General features: G+C 45.4%; 1 protein-coding gene across 1 annotated transcript in view; it reads left to right on the top strand.

Annotated features, from left to right (window-relative positions):
* Nucleotides 1-23,053, top strand: part of LOC102810002 (coiled-coil domain-containing protein 93-like) — a 145,701-nt gene that overhangs the window by 116,749 nt on the left and 5,899 nt on the right. The window contains exons 15-16 of the mRNA XM_085499934.1: nt 88-208; nt 913-997. Of these exons, the coding sequence (XP_085356060.1) occupies nt 88-208; nt 913-997 (206 nt within the window). The remainder of the gene's footprint in view (nt 1-87; nt 209-912; nt 998-23,053) is intronic.

Here is a 23,053-nt window from a genome sequence, read left to right as displayed (position 1 = left end):
ATGTAAAACAGCATCATTTTGTCAAAGCCATTTATATTTGTGAAAATGTTTGAAAAGACCATTAATTATTATTTTGTGTTTTTATAGTTGGATCAACACACACAGAAACCAAACAGTTTTACACGTTATATAACACACTGGATGATACAAAGCTGTATCTACAGAAAGAAGTCAACCTCCTCAATTCAATCCATGATAACTTCACACAGTAAGTACAACAAATACAGAGGGAGCGGGGATCATTTGATTTGAACAAAAGACTACTGATACATACCAGTAGATCAGGAGAATAATGGAGACATGATGGGAGACAATGAAACTCTAATCAAAGACAAAAACAAGTTTAACCTTTTCACCACCATTTGCCCTGTTTATAGCACTTTCCTTCATAAGATTGGCACAAAAATAGTTAAAATTTTGTCTGTTGGCTTCAAAATTTTGGGTAATTTCCTGAGATATTGAAAAACACAAAAAAAATTTGGGCAAGAAAGTCTTGCTGAAAAGGTTAAGGTAGATGCAAACACAAAAATTCATTCATTTTTTCAATAAATTAAAGTTGGGGGTCACCTGCCTAATTTTCGAGAAAATGTATATTATAGTGTTATGGTATATTAATTAATGGACAGTGGCCATTTTTTTCAGTATTGTAACGCTTTTACCATTATAATTTATATTTCTATGGCAGAGATATGATGCTATATCTCAAATTGTAGCCTGGGGGCATCATATATTGTTAATGATGGGGTACTTTGTGTTGGTCGAAATTGTGTCAAAAATCCAGGTTTTTAAAAATGAAAAAAAAATATTCTTTAACATTATGTTCTATTTAATTGTTGTAAAATTAATGTATGGAAACCAACAAATTGTTTTCTCTCACGTTATTACTATTTAAGTTATAAATATTTTTTGCAGAGCTATGGCATCTGCATCTGGAAAAGGTCAGTTCCTGAAACAGTTTGAACAGATTGTAGAAGGAATTAAAACCAATAAGTCAAAGGTGAGTGGTGTATCAAACAATGAATAAAAGTACATTGTATATAATCATATGAATGTACACCTCTTGAGTTATCATAGTATTTACAAGTTTAACTTGTAATGCCAACAAGGTCTTTTACTGTCAGCATTTTGACTTCTTAACACCATATGGCATTGATATTTAACAGGCAGGAACCTTTGGGTGTTTCTTACTGTGATGGTAATGCATGTTTAATGTGATAACATTTAACAGTGTTTATGACACAAATATCTTCCACTTTCTCGCGTGATCTGAGATCTTGGCAGTCAACGTGCCATCTTGATTCAGTCTTAAGACAACGTGGCAGTAACTCCTTTGTTTTCGATTCTCATAATTATTTTACGATATCATTATGGAGAACACAGTTTCCACCAAACGCAGTGGCAGAAAGCGGCGAGTTAATGCTGACGCTCCGATCAACGATGTCGGCGATGATCCCATGCCAAGTACTAGTACTACAACTAGTGCTGCTGGGGTCAGTACTCATACCACTAAACGCCGAGTTCCGAATATATGCAGGGGAACAACACTCCATCCTAATAATCCAAACAACTAGTCTGCGAAGGAGCTACATAAAAAATTGGAGGAGGTTGGTATTGTTCTGCCAACGAATTTAAGCAGAAAGTCATTGATTAAAACTTTTGAGCTAAACAAAGGACGCGCTACAACTTCAAGTGGTTCGCCATCACAGAAATTGACGATTCCGAAACAGACGAACACCAGAAACCCTCGACATCAGAAATCAATAATTCTATTAGTAATATTCATCAGGAGTTAAAAAAAATGGTGCGTAATTTATGCCAATCTTCAAATGCGAAAGGTCAGCAAGACAATATGGTGGCCTCTCCAAATACAATGACCGTCATCAACAAACAAAGGATAGCGAGAGACTCAAAAGTACACGTGGTATCAAATTCTTTGATGGGCGCTCAACAAGAAACTGACAGTCCCGTTGGAAGAAGTCGTTTTTGGCATTCCATCTCATGATTTACCTAAAATAGTTAACATCTCTTCATCGCTCAGAAAAACTATTATAGAAGGTAAATATGTCAATTTGGCAGCCTTATTAATTCCATATCATGTATCGCCGGGAAGTACATGTAGCTCTATTGTAGATCTATTATAGATCTGTCTGGCAATGAAATAAAGATAAAGGATAACCCCGACCCTCGTTTGAACAAAGTTTTGACATTAAGTGAATTTTTGCTGGCTTTTGACAAGTACAAGTCAGTCATGTGTGAAGTGTACCCTGATAGAAGAGAGGAGCTTGATATTTATGAGGCTGACATTATTGAAATTGCTAACAGTTTTGGAGGTAGTATATTTCATGATTACCACATACAGTTTGCTGCCTGGCTTCAACAGAGAAATGTTAAAATTGATTGGTCCATCCGTGACAATGACATTTTCTTAAGACTTGCAGCTGGTCGTAAAGCTAGTTCATGTACAATATGCAACAGCACTATATACACACATGTTTGTTTTCTGTCCTCGCAGACAATTTATGCGAAATCGTGTCAGTCGTCAGCCACGTTCACATGATATTAGAGGGAGACTAAGATTTTCTTTCAACTGGAAGGAAATCTGCAATAATTTCAATGCAGAGAGAGGCTGTTCACGAAGCAATTGTTCTTTATTTGCTCATGTTTGTGCCACTTGTAAAACAAGCCACCCTGCATGAAATGCACTAAGTCTACTGGCAGTAAAAAAAAATATTCATTGACTACCTAGTACACCTATAGACATTGATCAGTTGGAGAAAGATTTAGAAGATCATCCAGATAAATTATTTGTGTACGGGACTGAGGCAAGGTTTTCTTACAGGAATTGGCAATGTGCCATCGGTCAGTTATGAATGTAAGAATAGATTGCCAGGAAGAACCCTCAAATTGTAAGCAGACTTTTAGAAGCAGAAGTTGCCAAGGGTTATGTTATAGGCTCTTTTGATAATTTTCAGTTCACCCTATTAGCCCACTCGGATTGGCTGAAGGTAAATATTCCAAAAAACAGCGCTTATTGTAGACTTGTCAGCACCTCATGACAATGCTGACATACCTAGTATTAACGATCTTATAGATAAAGAGAATTCTTTCATGTCTTATATTAAGATTGATGACGCTATTCAAGAAATTGTCAAGCTCAAATGTGCAAGTTTGATATCACCAACGCATTCAAACAGATTCCACTTCACCTATCTATCTGGCATCTACACAGGGTGAAATGGGGGGACAAATATTACTTCTTCGTAAGACTTGTTTTCGGATGTAGATCAAGCCCCAACATTTTTAGTTCCCGTTCGAACGAAGTCCGAAAACGAGGACTTATAATTCGGTCTCCGTCCGACCGTGCGTAACAATTGGATCAAAGATGGCCGACTGGCAGCCATCTTGTTTTTTGAAAATGTCGTATTTGGGACATGCTTTGTCAGTTTTCATTCAAATTTAGTACATAGATTATACATGTTAGGATACATGTCCCCGACCATCCGTGAGTTCCTGTGTCTGTCCGTCCATGTGTCCGTCCGTCCCTGCATCAATCTGTCCAGAGTCATATTTCAGAATCCTGTGGACTGATTCCGTTCATTCTTTGCAATTGTCTAGTACCTTATGTGGGACATATGCACATGCAGTGGCTTAGCGATTCGATTCAAAATAGCCGACTGGCAGCCATCTTGTTTTTGAAAATGTTGTATTTTGGACATGGTTTGTCAGTTTTCATTCAAACTTGGTACATAGAATATACATGTTAGGATACATGTCCATGACGATTTATTTCGCAATTGGATCATGGTAGACTGGCAGGCATCTTGTTTTGTTTTTTTATGCGGTATCTTGGATGTGCTCTGTCATTTTTCATTCAAATTTGGCACATACATGTTAGGATGCATGTCCATGACAATTTGTTTCAAAATCTGGTCAAGGATGGCCGATTGACAGCCATCTGACTTTTTGGCCTTACTACTATATTTCCACAATTTATGTATCATTTTCATTCGTATTTGGCACATACATCATACTTATCAGTGTGTTTCATAATCAGATCAAAGATGGCCGAATAACGGCTGTTTTTATTTTTGGCCATATTACTACTACACGAAACACGTGTTTTGATGTAAATAAACAATCTGTTGTATACGCGCCACTTGGAAACTCAAGTTTCAAGGACACGCTCGCGACAACCCCTCTGCTTTAATATGACGAGCACAAAGAGAACTTCCAAAAATTTTACGGGGACTGTGTCATTTTCAATGGCTTGTTTATTCCATTTCTCAAGCTGTTTGCTGGATTGCAGAAAACAAATACCAGGTTAAGTTCATTCTTCACCTATTGGATGATTTTTTGACAATTGATTACACTGAAATCCAGGCCATGCGATCTATGGCAGTTATGACAATGATTTTTAAATCGCTGAACATCCCTTTGTCTCCACATAAAACAATTGGAACTTCACATAAACTGGAATACTTAATAGGTATTATGTTAAATTTCACCCTACTGATAAGAAAGCAAGAATTATAACAAAGATCACTGAGGGTTACAGTTAGAAAGACTATCACTAAGAGACAAATGTTATCACTTCTAGGCCACCCTAGTTTTGTGGCATGTGTAGTCCTTCCCACTTACTGCAACTGTCATCATCTGTATCAGTTACATCTATCATCTGTATCATCATATATCTTTAAACCAAGACTGTAAACTGGAGTTGTCAATGTTGCAACATTTCTTACAAGACTGAAACGGTGTTCACATGTTTCTCAATAGTGATTTCATTAATGCATCTGACTTGCAAATTTAAACAGACGCCTCATCTACACTAGGTTTTGAAGATTTTTTCTAAGGGCATTGGTTCTGCGATAAATGACCTTTTGAACTTGCAGTGATTAAACATGATGAATTATCTATGGCATTATTGGAGTTATTCCCCATTGTAATTGCAGCCTTGCTCTAGTAGGAGCACTGGTCACAACAAAGGATAAGATTTAATTGCGATAATCTAGCCACTGTACAGATTATAAGGAAAGGAAGAGCGACGTCAAAGTGCGGTACTATCAATTCACTAATGCGCCGCTGACATTAACAGCAATGAAGTACAATTTCATTATTATCACAAAACATTGACCAGGAAGTCAAAATAATATTGCTGACGCTTTGTTCCGCTTCCAAAGGACACAGTGTCCACCATACTTCAGCGTAGTCCACAATTAGCCATAGACTATAGCCAAATATGGAAAACAACTGTTACGGACAATACACGGAGAACTTATGAGAGTGGACTCGCTCTGTTTCTAGCTTTTAATAACATTGTTTGTTCCAGAACAAGTTTACCTGCAGTTTCTGAGGAGTTGTTTTTACTATTTGTGACTCATTGTAATAAACGTTTAATGTTGAGTGAATCAACAATAAGACTATATTTGGCAGGAATAAGATTTCGTTATATTGAGTCAGGTTTACCAAATCCTTTTCAAACCCCCAATGGGGCTAGTTTTTAAGATTGAATTTATTGCTTAAAGCCATAAAAAGAGGTCATGGAGTACAGAGAAAATATTGTCTACCTATCACTGGGGACATTTTAATTCAGATGCTTGCAGCTCTACAGCAGGGGGTTTTCATTCATTTCACTGATATGCTCATGAAAGCGGTTATGTCGGTTGCCTTCTTTAGACTTTTACGCTGTGGTGAGTACACCATAAACAACACTCACTTTGATAGACGGTTCCATTTATGCCTGGAAGACGTTCATTTTAGCGACAACAACCGCATGTTTATCCAACTTAAGATATCAAAAACAGACCCATTTAGAACTTTCCTTTTTTCTTAACAATACTGATATGTGTCCTATTACTGCCCCTTAAGAATTACATGACACTTCCCGCTGTCTCTACCAAGTAGTACAGCTCCCGCTATCGCTACTCATAGCAACCACTAACCAGGCAGTAGTAACAGTTCCCGCTGTCTCGACCAAGTAGTACAGCTCCCGCTATCGCTACTCATAACAACCACTAACCAGGCAGTAGTAACAGTTCCCGCTGTCTCTATCAAGTAGTACAGCTCCCGCTATTGCTACTCATAACAACCGCTAACCAGGCAGTAGTAACAGCTCTCGCTGTCTCTATCAAGTAGTACAGCTCCCGCTATCGCTACTCATAACAACCACTAACCAGGCAGTAGTAACAGTTCCCGCTGTCTCTATCAAGTAGTACAGCTCCCGCTATCGCTACTCATAACAACCACTAACCACACAGTAGTAACAACTCTCGCTGTCTCTATCAAGTAGTACAGCTCCCGCTATCGCTACTCATAACAACCACTAACCAGGCAGTAGTAAAAGCTCTTGCTGTCTCTACCAAGTAGTACAGCTCCCGCTATCGCTACTCATAACAACCACTAACCAGGCAGTAGTAAAAGCTCTTGCTGTCTCTACCAAGTAGTACAGCTCCCGCTATCGCTACTCATAACAACCACTAACCAGGCAGTAGTAACAGTTCCCGCTGTCTCTACCAAGTAGTACGGGTCCTACTATCGCTACTCATAACAACCACTAACCAGGCAGTAGTAACAGCTCTCGCTGTCTCTACCAAGTAGTACAGCTCCCGCTATCGCTACTCATAACAACCACTAACCAGGCAGTAGTAACAGCTCTCGCTGTCTCTATCAAGTAGTACAGCTCCCGCTATCGCTACTCATAACAACCACTAACCAGGAAGTAGTAACAGCTCTCGCTGTCTCTATCAAGTAGTACAACTCCCGCTATTGCTACTCATAACAACCACTAACCAGGCAGTAGTAACAGCTCTTGCTGTCTCTACCAAGTAGTACAGCTCCCGCTATCGCTACTCATAACAACCACTAACCAGGCAGTAGTAACAGTTCCCGCTGTCTCTATCAAGTAGTACAGCTCCCACTATCGCTACTCATAATAACCACTAACCAGGCAGTAGTAAAAGCTCTCGCTGTCTCTATCAAGTAGTACAGCTCCCGCTATCGCTACTCATAACAACCACTAACCAGGCAGTAGTAACAGTTCCCGCTGTCTCTACCAAGTAGTACAGCTCCCGCTATCGCTACTCATAACAACCACTAACCAGGCAGTAGTAAAAGCTCTCGCAGTCTCTACCAAGTAGTACAGCTCCCGCTATCGCTACTCATAACAACCACTAACCAGGCAGTAGTAACAGTTCCCGCTGTCTCTACCAAGTAGTACAGCTCCCGCTATCGCTACTCATAACAACCACTAACCAGGCAGTAGTAACAGTTCCCGCTGTCTCTATCAAGTAGTACAGCTCCCGCTATTGCTACTCATAACAACCGCTAACCAGGCAGTAGTAACAGCTCTCGCTGTCTCTATCAAGTAGTACAGCTCCCGCTATCGCTACTCATAACAACCACTAACCAGGCAGTAGTAACAGTTCCCGCTGTCTCTATCAAGTAGTACAGCTCCCGCTATCGCTACTCATAACAACCACTAACCACGCAGTAGTAACAACTCTCGCTGTCTCTATCAAGTAGTACAGCTCCCGCTATCGCTACTCATAACAACCACTAACCAGGCAGTAGTAAAAGCTCTTGCTGTCTCTACCAAGTAGTACAGCTCCCGCTATCGCTACTCATAACAACCACTAACCAGGCAGTAGTAAAAGCTCTTGCTGTCTCTACCAAGTAGTACAGCTCCCGCTATCGCTACTCATAACAACCACTAACCAGGCAGTAGTAACAGTTCCCGCTGTCTCTACCAAGTAGTACGGGTCCTACTATCGCTACTCATAACAACCACTAACCAGGCAGTAGTAACAGCTCTTGCTGTCTCTACCAAGTAGTACAGCTCCCGCTATCGCTACTCATAACAACCACTAACCAGGCAGTAGTAACAGCTCTCGCTGTCTCTATCAAGTAGTACAGCTCCCGCTATCGCTACTCATAACAACCACTAACCAGGAAGTAGTAACAGCTCTCGCTGTCTCTATCAAGTAGTACAACTCCCGCTATTGCTACTCATAACAACCACTAACCAGGCAGTAGTAACAGCTCTTGCTGTCTCTACCAAGTAGTACAGCTCCCGCTATCGCTACTCATAACAACCACTAACCAGGCAGTAGTAACAGTTCCCGCTGTCTCTATCAAGTAGTACAGCTCCCACTATCGCTACTCATAATAACCACTAACCAGGCAGTAGTAAAAGCTCTCGCTGTCTCTATCAAGTAGTACAGCTCCCGCTATCGCTACTCATAACAACCACTAACCAGGCAGTAGTAACAGTTCCCGCTGTCTCTACCAAGTAGTACAGCTCCCGCTATCGCTACTCATAACAACCACTAACCAGGCAGTAGTAACAGCTCTCGCTGTCTCTATCAAGTAGTACAGCTCCCGCTATCGCTACTCATAACAACCACTAACCAGGCAGTAGTAACAGTTCCCGCTGTCTCTACCAAGTAGTACAGCTCCCGCTATCGCTACTCATAACAACCACTAACCAGGCAGTAGTAAAAGCTCTCGCAGTCTCTACCAAGTAGTACAGCTCCCGCTATCGCTACTCATAACAACCACTAACCAGGCAGTAGTAACAGTTCCCGCTGTCTCTACCAAGTAGTACAGCTCCCGCTATCGCTACTCATAACAACCACTAACCAGGCAGTAGTAACAGCTCTCGCTGTCTCTATCAAGTAGTACAGCTCCCGCTATCGCTACTCATAACAACCACTAACCAGGCAGTAGTAACAGCTCTCGCTGTCTCTACCAAGTAGTACAGCTCCCGCTATCGCTACTCATAACAACCACTAACCAGGCAGTAGTAACAGCTCTCGCTGTCTCTACCAAGTAGTACAGCTCCCGCTATCGCTACTCATAACAACCACTAACCAGGAAGTAGTAACGGCTCTCGCTGTCTTTATCAAGTAGTACAGCTCCCGCTATCGCTACTCATAACAACCACTAACCAGGCAGTAGTAACATCTCTCGCTGTCTCTACCAAGTAGTACAGCTCCCACTATCGCTACTCATAACAACCACTAACCAGGCAGTAGTAACAGCTCTCGCTGTCTCTACCAAGTAGTACAGCTCCCGCTATCGCTACTCATAACAACCACTAACCAGGCAGTAGTAACAGCTCTCGCTGTCTCTACCAAGTAGTACGGCTCCCGCTATCGCTACTCATAACAACCACTAACCAGGCAGTAGTAACAGCTCTCGCTGTCTCTACCAAGTAGTACAGCTCCCGCTATCGCTACTCATAACAGCCACTAACCAGGCAGTAGTAACAGCTCTCGCTGTCTCTACCAAGTAGTACAGCTCCCGCTATCGCTACTCATAACAACCACTAATCTGGCAGTAGTAACAGCTCTCGCTGTCTCTATCAAGTAGTACAGCTCCCGCTATCGCTACTCATAACAACCACTAACCAGGCAGTAGTAACAGCTCTCGCTGTCTCTACCAAGTAGTACAGCTCCCGCTATCGCTACTCATAACAACCACTAATCAGGCAGTAGTAACAGCTCTCGCTGTCTCTATCAAGTAGTACAACTCCCGCTATTGCTACTCATAACAACCACTAACCAGGCAGTAGTAACAGCTCTCGCTGTCTCTATCAAGTAGTACAACTCCCGCTATTGCTACTCATAACAACCACTAACCAGGCAGTAGTAACAGTTCCCGCTGTCTCTACCAAGTAGTACGGCTCCCGCTATCGCTACTCATAACAACCACTAACCAGGCAGTAGTAAAAGCTCTCGCAGTCTCTACCAAGTAGTACAGCTCCCGCTATCGCTACTCATAACAACCACTAACCAGGCAGTAGTAACAGTTCCCGCTGTCTCTACCAAGTAGTACAGCTCCCGCTATCGCTACTCATAACAACCACTAACCAGGCAGTAGTAACAGCTCTCGCTGTCTCTATCAAGTAGTACAGCTCCCGCTATCGCTACTCATAACAACCACTAACCAGGCAGTAGTAACAGCTCTCGCTGTCTCTACCAAGTAGTACAGCTCCCGCTATCGCTACTCATAACAACCACTAACCAGGCAGTAGTAACAGCTCTCGCTGTCTCTACCAAGTAGTACAGCTCCCGCTATCGCTACTCATAACAACCACTAACCAGGAAGTAGTAACGGCTCTCGCTGTCTTTATCAAGTAGTACAGCTCCCGCTATCGCTACTCATAACAACCACTAACCAGGCAGTAGTAACATCTCTCGCTGTCTCTACCAAGTAGTACAGCTCCCACTATCGCTACTCATAACAACCACTAACCAGGCAGTAGTAACAGCTCTCGCTGTCTCTACCAAGTAGTACAGCTCCCGCTATCGCTACTCATAACAACCACTAACCAGGCAGTAGTAACAGCTCTCGCTGTCTCTACCAAGTAGTACAGCTCCCGCTATCGCTACTCATAACAACCACTAACCAGGCAGTAGTAACAGCTCTCGCTGTCTCTACCAAGTAGTACGGCTCCCGCTATCGCTACTCATAACAACCACTAACCAGGCAGTAGTAACAGCTCTCGCTGTCTCTACCAAGTAGTACAGCTCCCGCTATCGCTACTCATAACAGCCACTAACCAGGCAGTAGTAACAGCTCTCGCTGTCTCTACCAAGTAGTACAGCTCCCGCTATCGCTACTCATAACAACCACTAACCAGGCAGTAGTAACAGCTCTCGCTGTCTTTACCAAGTAGTACAGCTCCCGCTATCGCTACTCATAACAACCACTAATCAGGCAGTAGTAACAGCTCTCGCTGTCTCTATCAAGTAGTACAACTCCCGCTATTGCTACTCATAACAACCACTAACCAGGCAGTAGTAACAGCTCTCGCTGTCTCTATCAAGTAGTACAACTCCCGCTATTGCTACTCATAACAACCACTAACCAGGCAGTAGTAACAGTTCCCGCTGTCTCTACCAAGTAGTACAGCTCCCGCTTTCGCTACTCATAACAACCACTAACCAGGCAGTAGTAACAGTTCCCGCTGTCTCTACCAAGTAGTACAGCTCCCGCTATCGCTACTCATAACAACCACTAACCAGGCAGTAGTAACAGCTCTCGCTGTCTCTATCAAGTAGTACAGCTCCCGCTATCGCTACTCATAACAACCACTAACCAGGCAGTAGTAACAGTTCCCGCTGTCTCTACCAAGTAGTACAGCTCCCGCTATCGCTACTCATAACAACCACTAACCAGGCAGTAGTAACAGCTCTCGCTGTCTCTACCAAGTATTACAGCTTCCGCTATCGCTACTCATAACAACCACTAACCTGGCAGTAGTAACAGTTCCCGCTGTCTCTACCAAGTAGTACAGCTCCCGCTATCGCTACTCATAACAACCACTAACCAGGCAGTAGTAACAGCTCTTGCTGTCTCTATCAAGTAGTACAGCTCCCGCTATCGCTACTCATAACAACCACTAACCAGGCAGTAGTAACAGTTCCCGCTGTCTCTATCAAGTAGTACAGCTCCCGCTATCGCTACTCATAACAACCACTAACCAGGCAGTAGTAACAGCTCTCGCTGTCTCTATCAAGTAGTACAGCTCCCGCTATCGCTACTCATAACAACCACTAACCAGGCAGTAGTAACAGCTCTCGCTGTCTCTACCAAGTAGTACAGCTCCCGCTATCGCTACTCATAACAACCACTAATCAGGCAGTAGTAACAGCTCTCGCTGTCTCTATCAAGTAGTACAGCTCCCGCTATCGCTACTCATAACAACCACTAACCAGGCAGTAGTAACAGCTCTCGCTGTCTCTACCAAGTAGTACAGCTCCCGCTATCGCTACTCATAACAACCACTAACCAGGCAGTAGTAACAGCTCTCGCTGTCTCTATCAAGTAGTACAACTCCCGCTATTGCTACTCATAACAACCACTAACCAGGCAGTAGTAACAGTTCCCGCTGTCTCTACCAAGTAGTACGGCTCCCGCTATCGCTACTCATAACAACCACTAACCAGGCAGTAGTAAAAGCTCTCGCAGTCTCTACCAAGTAGTACAGCTCCCGCTATCGCTACTCATAACAACCACTAACCAGGCAGTAGTAACAGTTCCCGCTGTCTCTACCAAGTAGTACAGCTCCCGCTATCGCTACTCATAACAACCACTAACCAGGCAGTAGTAACAGCTCTCGCTGTCTCTATCAAGTAGTACAGCTCCCGCTATCGCTACTCATAACAACCACTAACCAGGCAGTAGTAACAGCTCTCGCTGTCTCTACCAAGTAGTACAGCTCCCGCTATCGCTACTCATAACAACCACTAACCAGGCAGTAGTAACAGCTCTCGCTGTCTCTACCAAGTAGTACAGCTCCCGCTATCGCTACTCATAACAACCACTAACCAGGAAGTAGTAACGGCTCTCGCTGTCTTTATCAAGTAGTACAGCTCCCGCTATCGCTACTCATAACAACCACTAACCAGGCAGTAGTAACATCTCTCGCTGTCTCTACCAAGTAGTACAGCTCCCACTATCGCTACTCATAACAACCACTAACCAGGCAGTAGTAACAGCTCTCGCTGTCTCTACCAAGTAGTACAGCTCCCGCTATCGCTACTCATAACAACCACTAACCAGGCAGTAGTAACAGCTCTCGCTGTCTCTGCCAAGTAGTACAGCTCCCGCTATCGCTACTCATAACAACCACTAACCAGGCAGTAGTAACAGCTCTCGCTGTCTCTACCAAGTAGTACGGCTCCCGCTATCGCTACTCATAACAACCACTAACCAGGCAGTAGTAACAGCTCTCGCTGTCTCTACCAAGTAGTACAGCTCCCGCTATCGCTACTCATAACAGCCACTAACCAGGCAGTAGTAACAGCTCTCGCTGTCTCTACCAAGTAGTACAGCTCCCGCTATCGCTACTCATAACAACCACTAACCAGGCAGTAGTAACAGCTCTCGCTGTCTCTACCAAGTAGTACAGCTCCCGCTATCGCTACTCATAACAACCACTAATCAGGCAGTAGTAACAGCTCTCGCTGTCTCTATCAAGTAGTACAACTCCCGCTATTGCTACTCATAACAACCACTAACCAGGCAGTAGTAACAGCTCTCGCTGTCTCTATCAAGTAGTACAACTCCCGCTATTGCTACTCATAACAACCACTAACCAGGCAGTAGTAACAGTTCCCGCTGTCTCTACCAAGTAGTACGGCTCCCGCTATCGCTACTCATAACAACCACTAACCAGGCAGTAGTAAAAGCTCTCGCAGTCTCTACCAAGTAGTACAGCTCCCGCTATCGCTACTCATAACAACCACTAACCAGGCAGTAGTAACAGTTCCCGCTGTCTCTACCAAGTAGTACAGCTCCCGCTATCGCTACTCATAACAACCACTAACCAGGCAGTAGTAACAGCTCTCGCTGTCTCTATCAAGTAGTACAGCTCCCGCTATCGCTACTCATAACAACCACTAACCAGGCAGTAGTAACAGCTCTCGCTGTCTCTACCAAGTAGTACAGCTCCCGCTATCGCTACTCATAACAACCACTAACCAGGAAGTAGTAACGGCTCTCGCTGTCTTTATCAAGTAGTACAGCTCCCGCTATCGCTACTCATAACAACCACTAACCAGGCAGTAGTAACATCTCTCGCTGTCTCTACCAAGTAGTACAGCTCCCACTATCGCTACTCATAACAACCACTAACCAGGCAGTAGTAACAGCTCTCGCTGTCTCTACCAAGTAGTACAGCTCCCGCTATCGCTACTCATAACAACCACTAACCAGGCAGTAGTAACAGCTCTCGCTGTCTCTACCAAGTAGTACAGCTCCCGCTATCGCTACTCATAACAACCACTAACCAGGCAGTAGTAACAGCTCTCGCTGTCTCTACCAAGTAGTACGGCTCCCGCTATCGCTACTCATAACAACCACTAACCAGGCAGTAGTAACAGCTCTCGCTGTCTCTACCAAGTAGTACAGCTCCCGCTATCGCTACTCATAACAGCCACTAACCAGGCAGTAGTAACAGCTCTCGCTGTCTCTACCAAGTAGTACAGCTCCCGCTATCGCTACTCATAACAACCACTAACCAGGCAGTAGTAACAGCTCTCGCTGTCTTTACCAAGTAGTACAGCTCCCGCTATCGCTACTCATAACAACCACTAATCAGGCAGTAGTAACAGCTCTCGCTGTCTCTATCAAGTAGTACAACTCCCGCTATTGCTACTCATAACAACCACTAACCAGGCAGTAGTAACAGCTCTCGCTGTCTCTATCAAGTAGTACAACTCCCGCTATTGCTACTCATAACAACCACTAACCAGGCAGTAGTAACAGTTCCCGCTGTCTCTACCAAGTAGTACAGCTCCCGCTTTCGCTACTCATAACAACCACTAACCAGGCAGTAGTAACAGTTCCCGCTGTCTCTACCAAGTAGTACAGCTCCCGCTATCGCTACTCATAACAACCACTAACCAGGCAGTAGTAACAGCTCTCGCTGTCTCTATCAAGTAGTACAGCTCCCGCTATCGCTACTCATAACAACCACTAACCAGGCAGTAGTAACAGTTCCCGCTGTCTCTACCAAGTAGTACAGCTCCCGCTATCGCTACTCATAACAACCACTAACCAGGCAGTAGTAACAGCTCTCGCTGTCTCTACCAAGTATTACAGCTTCCGCTATCGCTACTCATAACAACCACTAACCTGGCAGTAGTAACAGTTCCCGCTGTCTCTACCAAGTAGTACAGCTCCCGCTATCGCTACTCATAACAACCACTAACCAGGCAGTAGTAACAGCTCTTGCTGTCTCTATCAAGTAGTACAGCTCCCGCTATCGCTACTCATAACAACCACTAACCAGGCAGTAGTAACAGTTCCCGCTGTCTCTATCAAGTAGTACAGCTCCCGCTATCGCTACTCATAACAACCACTAACCAGGCAGTAGTAACAGCTCTCGCTGTCTCTATCAAGTAGTACAGCTCCCGCTATCGCTACTCATAACAACCACTAACCAGGCAGTAGTAACAGCTCTCGCTGTCTCTACCAAGTAGTACAGCTCCCGCTATCGCTACTCATAACAACCACTAATCAGGCAGTAGTAACAGCTCTCGCTGTCTCTATCAAGTAGTACAGCTCCCGCTATCGCTACTCATAACAACCACTAACCAGGCAGTAGTAACAGCTCTCGCTGTCTCTACCAAGTAGTACAGCTCCCGCCATCGCTACTCATAACAACCACTAACCAGGCAGTAGTAACAGCTCTCGCTGTCTCTATCAAGTAGTACAACTCCCGCTCTTGCTACTCATAACAACCACTAACCAGGCAGTAGTAACAGTTCCCGCTGTCTCTACCAAGTAGTACGGCTCCCGCTATCGCTACTCATAACAACCACTAACCAGGCAGTAGTAAAAGCTCTCGCAGTCTCTACCAAGTAGTACAGCTCCCGCTATCGCTACTCATAACAACCACTAACCAGGCAGTAGTAACAGTTCCCGCTGTCTCTACCAAGTAGTACAGCTCCCGCTATCGCTACTCATAACAACCACTAACCAGGCAGTAGTAACAGCTCTCGCTGTCTCTATCAAGTAGTACAGCTCCCGCTATCGCTACTCATAACAACCACTAACCAGGCAGTAGTAACAGCTCTCGCTGTCTCTACCAAGTAGTACAGCTCCCGCTATCGCTACTCATAACAACCACTAACCAGGCAGTAGTAACAGCTCTCGCTGTCTCTACCAAGTAGTACAGCTCCCGCTATCGCTACTCATAACAACCACTAACCAGGAAGTAGTAACGGCTCTCGCTGTCTTTATCAAGTAGTACAGCTCCCGCTATCGCTACTCATAACAACCACTAACCAGGCAGTAGTAACATCTCTCGCTGTCTCTACCAAGTAGTACAGCTCCCACTATCGCTACTCATAACAACCACTAACCAGGCAGTAGTAACAGCTCTCGCTGTCTCTACCAAGTAGTACAGCTCCCGCTATCGCTACTCATAACAACCACTAACCAGGCAGTAGTAACAGCTCTCGCTGTCTCTGCCAAGTAGTACAGCTCCCGCTATCGCTACTCATAACAACCACTAACCAGGCAGTAGTAACAGCTCTCGCTGTCTCTACCAAGTAGTACGGCTCCCGCTATCGCTACTCATAACAACCACTAACCAGGCAGTAGTAACAGCTCTCGCTGTCTCTACCAAGTAGTACAGCTCCCGCTATCGCTACTCATAACAGCCACTAACCAGGCAGTAGTAACAGCTCTCGCTGTCTCTACCAAGTAGTACAGCTCCCGCTATCGCTACTCATAACAACCACTAACCAGGCAGTAGTAACAGCTCTCGCTGTCTCTACCAAGTAGTACAGCTCCCGCTATCGCTACTCATAACAACCACTAATCAGGCAGTAGTAACAGCTCTCGCTGTCTCTATCAAGTAGTACAACTCCCGCTATTGCTACTCATAACAACCACTAACCAGGCAGTAGTAACAGCTCTCGCTGTCTCTATCAAGTAGTACAACTCCCGCTATTGCTACTCATAACAACCACTAACCAGGCAGTAGTAACAGTTCCCGCTGTCTCTACCAAGTAGTACAGCTCCCGCTATCGCTACTCATAACAACCACTAACCAGGCAGTAGTAACAGTTCCCGCTGTCTCTACCAAGTAGTACAGCTCCCGCTATCGCTACTCATAACAACCACTAACCAGGCAGTAGTAACAGCTCTCGCTGTCTCTATCAAGTAGTACAGCTCCCGCTATCGCTACTCATAACAACCACTAACCAGGCAGTAGTAACAGTTCCCGCTGTCTCTACCAAGTAGTACAGCTCCCGCTATCGCTACTCATAACAACCACTAACCAGGCAGTAGTAACAGCTCTCGCTGTCTCTACCAAGTATTACAGCTTCCGCTATCGCTACTCATAACAACCACTAACCTGGCAGTAGTAACAGTTCCCGCTGTCTCTACCAAGTAGTACAGCTCCCGCTATCGCTACTCATAACAACCACTAACCAGGCAGTAGTAACAGCTCTTGCTGTCTCTATCAAGTAGTACAGCTCCCGCTATCGCTACTCATAACAACCACTAACCAGGCAGTAGTAACAGTTCCCGCTGTCTCTATCAAGTAGTACAGCTCCCGCTATCGCTACTCATAACAACCACTAACCAGGCAGTAGTAACATCTCTCGCTGTCTCTATCAAGTAGTACAGCTCCCGCTATCGCTACTCATAACAACCACTAACCAGGCAGTAGTAACAGCTCTCGCTGTCTCTACCAAGTAGTACAGCTCCCGCTATCGCTACTCATAACAACCACTAATCAGGCAGTAGTAACAGCTCTCGCTGTCTCTATCAAGTAGTACAGCTCCCGCTATCGCTACTCATAACAACCACTAACCAGGCAGTAGTAACAGCTCTCGCTGTCTCTACCAAGTAGTACAGCTCCCGCTATCGCTACTCATAACAACCACTAACCAGGAAGTAGTAACGGCTCTCGCTGTCTTTATCAAGTAGTACAGCTCCCGCTATCGCTACTCATAACAACCACTAACCAGGCAGTAGTAACATCTCTCGCTGTCTCTACCAAGTAGTACAGCTCCCACTATCGCTACTCATAACAACCACTAACCAGGCAGTAGTAACAGCTCTCGCTGTCTCTACCAAGTAGTACAGCTCCCGCTATCGCTACTCATAACAACCACTAACCAGGCAGTAGTAACAGCTCTCGCTGTCTCTACCAAGTAGTACGGCTCCCGCTATCGCTACTCATAACAACCACTAACCAGGCAGTAGTAACAGCTCTCGCTGTCTCTACCAAGTAGTACAGCTCCCGCTATCGCTACTCATAACAGCCACTAACCAGGCAGTAGTAACAGCTCTCGCTGTCTCTACCAAGTAGTACAGCTCCCGCTATCGCTACTCATAACAACCACTAATCTGGCAGTAGTAACAGCTCTCGCTGTCTCTATCAAGTAGTACAGCTCCCGCTATCGCTACTCATAACAACCACTAACCAGGCAGTAGTAACAGTTCCCGCTGTCTCTACCAAGTAGTACAGCTCCCGCTATCGCTACTCATAACAACCACTAACCAGGCAGTAGTAACAGCTCTCGCTGTCTCTATCAAGTAGTACAGCTCCCGCTATCGCTACTCATAACAACCACTAACCAGGCAGTAGTAACAGTTCCCGCTGTCTCTACCAAGTAGTACAGCTCCCGCTATCGCTACTCATAACAACCACTAACCAGGCAGTAGTAACAGCTCTCGCTGTCTCTACCAAGTATTACAGCTTCCGCTATCGCTACTCATAACAACCACTAACCTGGCAGTAGTAACAGTTCCCGCTGTCTCTACCAAGTAGTACAGCTCCCGCTATCGCTACTCATAACAACCACTAACCAGGCAGTAGTAACAGCTCTTGCTGTCTCTATCAAGTAGTACAGCTCCCGCTATCGCTACTCATAACAACCACTAACCAGGCAGTAGTAACAGTTCCCGCTGTCTCTACCAAGTAGTACAGCTCCCACTATCGCTACTCATAACAACCACTAACCAGGCAGTAGTAACATCTATCGCTGTCTCTACCAAGTAGTACAGCTCCCACTATCGCTACTCATAACAACCACTAACCAGGCAGTAGTAACAGCTCTCGCTGTCTCTACCAAGTAGTACAGCTCCCGCTATCGCTACTCATAACAACCACTAACCAGGCAGTAGTAACAGCTCTCGCTGTCTCTACCAAGTAGTACGGCTCCCGCTATCGCTACTCATAACAACCACTAACCAGGCAGTAGTAACAGCTCTCGCTGTCTCTACCAAGTAGTACAGCTCCCGCTATCGCTACTCATAACAGCCACTAACCAGGCAGTAGTAACAGCTCTCGCTGTCTCTACCAAGTAGTACAGCTCCCGCTATCGCTACTCATAACAACCACTAACCAGGCAGTAGTAACAGCTCTCGCTGTCTCTACCAAGTAGTACAGCTCCCGCTATCGCTACTCATAACAACCACTAATCAGGCAGTAGTAACAGCTCTCGCTGTCTCTATCAAGTAGTACAACTCCCGCTATTGCTACTCATAACAACCACTAACCAGGCAGTAGTAACAGCTCTCGCTGTCCCTATCAAGTAGTACAACTCCCGCTATTGCTACTCATAACAACCACTAACCAGGCAGTAGTAACAGTTCCCGCTGTCTCTACCAAGTAGTACGGCTCCCGCTATCGCTACTCATAACAACCACTAACCAGGCAGTAGTAAAAGCTCTCGCAGTCTCTACCAAGTAGTACAGCTCCCGCTATCGCTACTCATAACAACCACTAACCAGGCAGTAGTAACAGTTCCCGCTGTCTCTACCAAGTAGTACAGCTCCCGCTATCGCTACTCATAACAACCACTAACCAGGCAGTAGTAACAGCTCTCGCTGTCTCTATCAAGTAGTACAGCTCCCGCTATCGCTACTCATAACAACCACTAACCAGGCAGTAGTAACAGCTCTCGCTGTCTCTACCAAGTAGTACAGCTCCCGCTATCGCTACTCATAACAACCACTAACCAGGCAGTAGTAACAGCTCTCGCTGTCTCTACCAAGTAGTTCAGCTCCCGCTATCGCTACTCATAACAACCACTAATCAGGCAGTAGTAACAGCTCTCGCTGTCTCTATCAAGTAGTACAACTCCCGCTATTGCTACTCATAACAACCACTAACCAGGCAGTAGTAACAGCTCTCGCTGTCTCTATCAAGTAGTACAACTCCCGCTATTGCTACTCATAACAACCACTAACCAGGCAGTAGTAACAGTTCCCGCTGTCTCTACCAAGTAGTACAGCTCCCGCTATCGCTACTCATAACAACCACTAACCAGGCAGTAGTAACAGCTCTCGCTGTCTCTATCAAGTAGTACAGCTCCCGCTATCGCTACTCATAACAACCACTAACCAGGCAGTAGTAACAGCTCTCGCTGTCTCTACCAAGTAGTACAGCTCCCGCTATCGCTACTCATAACAACCACTAACCAGGCAGTAGTAACAGCTCTCGCTGTCTCTACCAAGTAGTACAGCTCCCGCTATCGCTACTCATAACAACCACTAACCAGGAAGTAGTAACGGCTCTCGCTGTCTTTATCAAGTAGTACAGCTCCCGCTATCGCTACTCATAACAACCACTAACCAGGCAGTAGTAACATCTCTCGCTGTCTCTACCAAGTAGTACAGCTCCCACTATCGCTACTCATAACAACCACTAACCAGGCAGTAGTAACAGCTCTCGCTGTCTCTACCAAGTAGTACAGCTCCCGCTATCGCTACTCATAACAACCACTAACCAGGCAGTAGTAACAGCTCTCGCTGTCTCTACCAAGTAGTACGGCTCCCGCTATCGCTACTCATAACAACCACTAACCAGGCAGTAGTAACAGCTCTCGCTGTCTCTACCAAGTAGTACAGCTCCCGCTATCGCTACTCATAACAGCCACTAACCAGGCAGTAGTAACAGCTCTCGCTGTCTCTACCAAGTAGTACAGCTCCCGCTATCGCTACTCATAACAACCACTAATCAGGCAGTAGTAACAGCTCTCGCTGTCTCTATCAAGTAGTACAGCTCCCGCTATCGCTACTCATAACAACCACTAACCAGGCAGTAGTAACAGCTCTCGCTGTCTCTACCAAGTAGTACAGCTCCCGCTATCGCTACTCATAACAACCACTAATCAGGCAGTAGTAACAGCTCTCGCTGTCTCTATCAAGTAGTACAACTCCCGCTATTGCTACTCATAACAACCACTAACCAGGCAGTAGTAACAGCTCTCGCTGTCTCTATCAAGTAGTACAACTCCCGCTATTGCTACTCATAACAACCACTAACCAGGCAGTAGTAACAGTTCCCGCTGTCTCTACCAAGTAGTACAGCTCCCGCTATCGCTACTCATAACAACCACTAACCAGGCAGTAGTAACAGTTCCCGCTGTCTCTACCAAGTAGTACAGCTCCCGCTATCGCTACTCATAACAACCACTAACCAGGCAGTAGTAACAGCTCTCGCTGTCTCTATCAAGTAGTACAGCTCCCGCTATCGCTACTCATAACAACCACTAACCAGGCAGTAGTAACAGTTCCCGCTGTCTCTACCAAGTAGTACAGCTCCCGCTATCGCTACTCATAACAACCACTAACCAGGCAGTAGTAACAGCTCTCGCTGTCTCTACCAAGTATTACAGCTTCCGCTATCGCTACTCATAACAACCACTAACCTGGCAGTAGTAACAGTTCCCGCTGTCTCTACCAAGTAGTACAGCTACCGCTATCGCTACTCATAACAACCACTAACCAGGCAGTAGTAACAGCTCTTGCTGTCTCTATCAAGTAGTACAGCTCCCGCTATCGCTACTCATAACAACCACTAACCAGGCAGTAGTAACAGTTCCCGCTGTCTCTATCAAGTAGTACAGCTCCCGCTATCGCTACTCATAACAACCATTAACCAGGCAGTAGTAACAGCTCTCGCTGTCTCTATCAAGTAGTACAGCTCCCGCTATCGCTACTCATAACAACCACTAACCAGGCAGTAGTAACAGCTCTCGCTGTCTCTACCAAGTAGTACAGCTCCCGCTATCGCTACTCATAACAACCACTAACCAGGCAGTAGTAACAGCTCTCGCTGTCTCTACCAAGTAGTACAGCTCCGCTATCGCTACTCATAACAACCACTAACCAGGAAGTAGTAACGGCTCTCGCTGTCTTTATCAAGTAGTACAGCTCCCGCTATCGCTACTCATAACAACCACTAACCAGGCAGTAGTAACATCTCTCGCTGTCTCTACCAAGTAGTACAGCTCCCACTATCGCTACTCATAACAACCACTAACCAGGCAGTAGTAACAGCTCTCGCTGTCTCTACCAAGTAGTACAGCTCCCGCTATCGCTACTCATGACAACCACTAACCAGGCAGTAGTAACAGCTCTCGCTGTCTCTACCAAGTAGTACGGCTCCCGCTATCGCTACTCATAACAACCACTAACCAGGCAGTAGTAACAGCTCTCGCTGTCTCTACCAAGTAGTACAGCTCCCGCTATCGCTACTCATAACAGCCACTAACCAGGCAGTAGTAACAGCTCTCGCTGTCTCTACCAAGTAGTACAGCTCCCGCTATCGCTACTCATAACAACCACTAATCTGGCAGTAGTAACAGCTCTCGCTGTCTCTATCAAGTAGTACAGCTCCCGCTATCGCTACTCATAACAACCACTAACCAGGCAGTAGTAACAGCTCTCGCTGTCTCTACCAAGTAGTACAGCTCCCGCTATCGCTACTCATAACAACCACTAATCAGGCAGTAGTAACAGCTCTCGTTGTCTCTATCAAGTAGTACAACTCCCGCTATTGCTACTCATAACAACCACTAACCAGGCAGTAGTAACAGCTCTCGCTGTCTCTATCAAGTAGTACAACTCCCGCTATTGCTACTCATAATAACCACTAACCAGGCAGTAGTAACAGTTCCCGCTGTCTCTACCAAGTAGTACGGCTCCCGCTATCGCTACTCATAACAACCACTAACCAGGCAGTAGTAAAAGCTCTCGCAGTCTCTACCAAGTAGTACAGCTCCCGCTATCGCTACTCATAACAACCACTAACCAGGCAGTAGTAACAGTTCCCGCTGTCTCTACCAAGTAGTACAGCTCCCGCTATCGCTACTCATAACAACCACTAACCAGGCAGTAGTAACAGCTCTCGCTGTCTCTATCAAGTAGTACAGCTCCCGCTATCGCTACTCATAACAACCACTAACCAGGCAGTAGTAACAGCTCTCGCTGTCTCTACCAAGTAGTACAGCTCCCGCTATCGCTACTCATAACAACCACTAACCAGGCAGTAGTAACAGTTCCCGCTGTCTCTATCAAGTAGTACAGCTCCCGCTATCGCTACTCATAACAACCATTAACCAGGCAGTAGTAACAGCTCTCGCTGTCTCTATCAAGTAGTACAGCTCCCGCTATCGCTACTCATAACAACCACTAACCAGGCAGTAGTAACAGCTCTCGCTGTCTCTACCAAGTAGTACAGCTCCCGCTATCGCTACTCATAACAACCACTAACCAGGCAGTAGTAACAGCT

The sequence above is a fragment of the Saccoglossus kowalevskii genome, chromosome 6, assembly GCF_978046115.1.
Source record: "Saccoglossus kowalevskii chromosome 6, keSacKowa6.1, whole genome shotgun sequence".
In the NCBI taxonomy this organism is placed as follows: Eukaryota; Metazoa; Hemichordata; class Enteropneusta; family Harrimaniidae; genus Saccoglossus; species Saccoglossus kowalevskii.
Note: the sequence above shows the minus strand (reverse complement) of the source record. Positions and strands in the feature narration are given on the sequence as shown.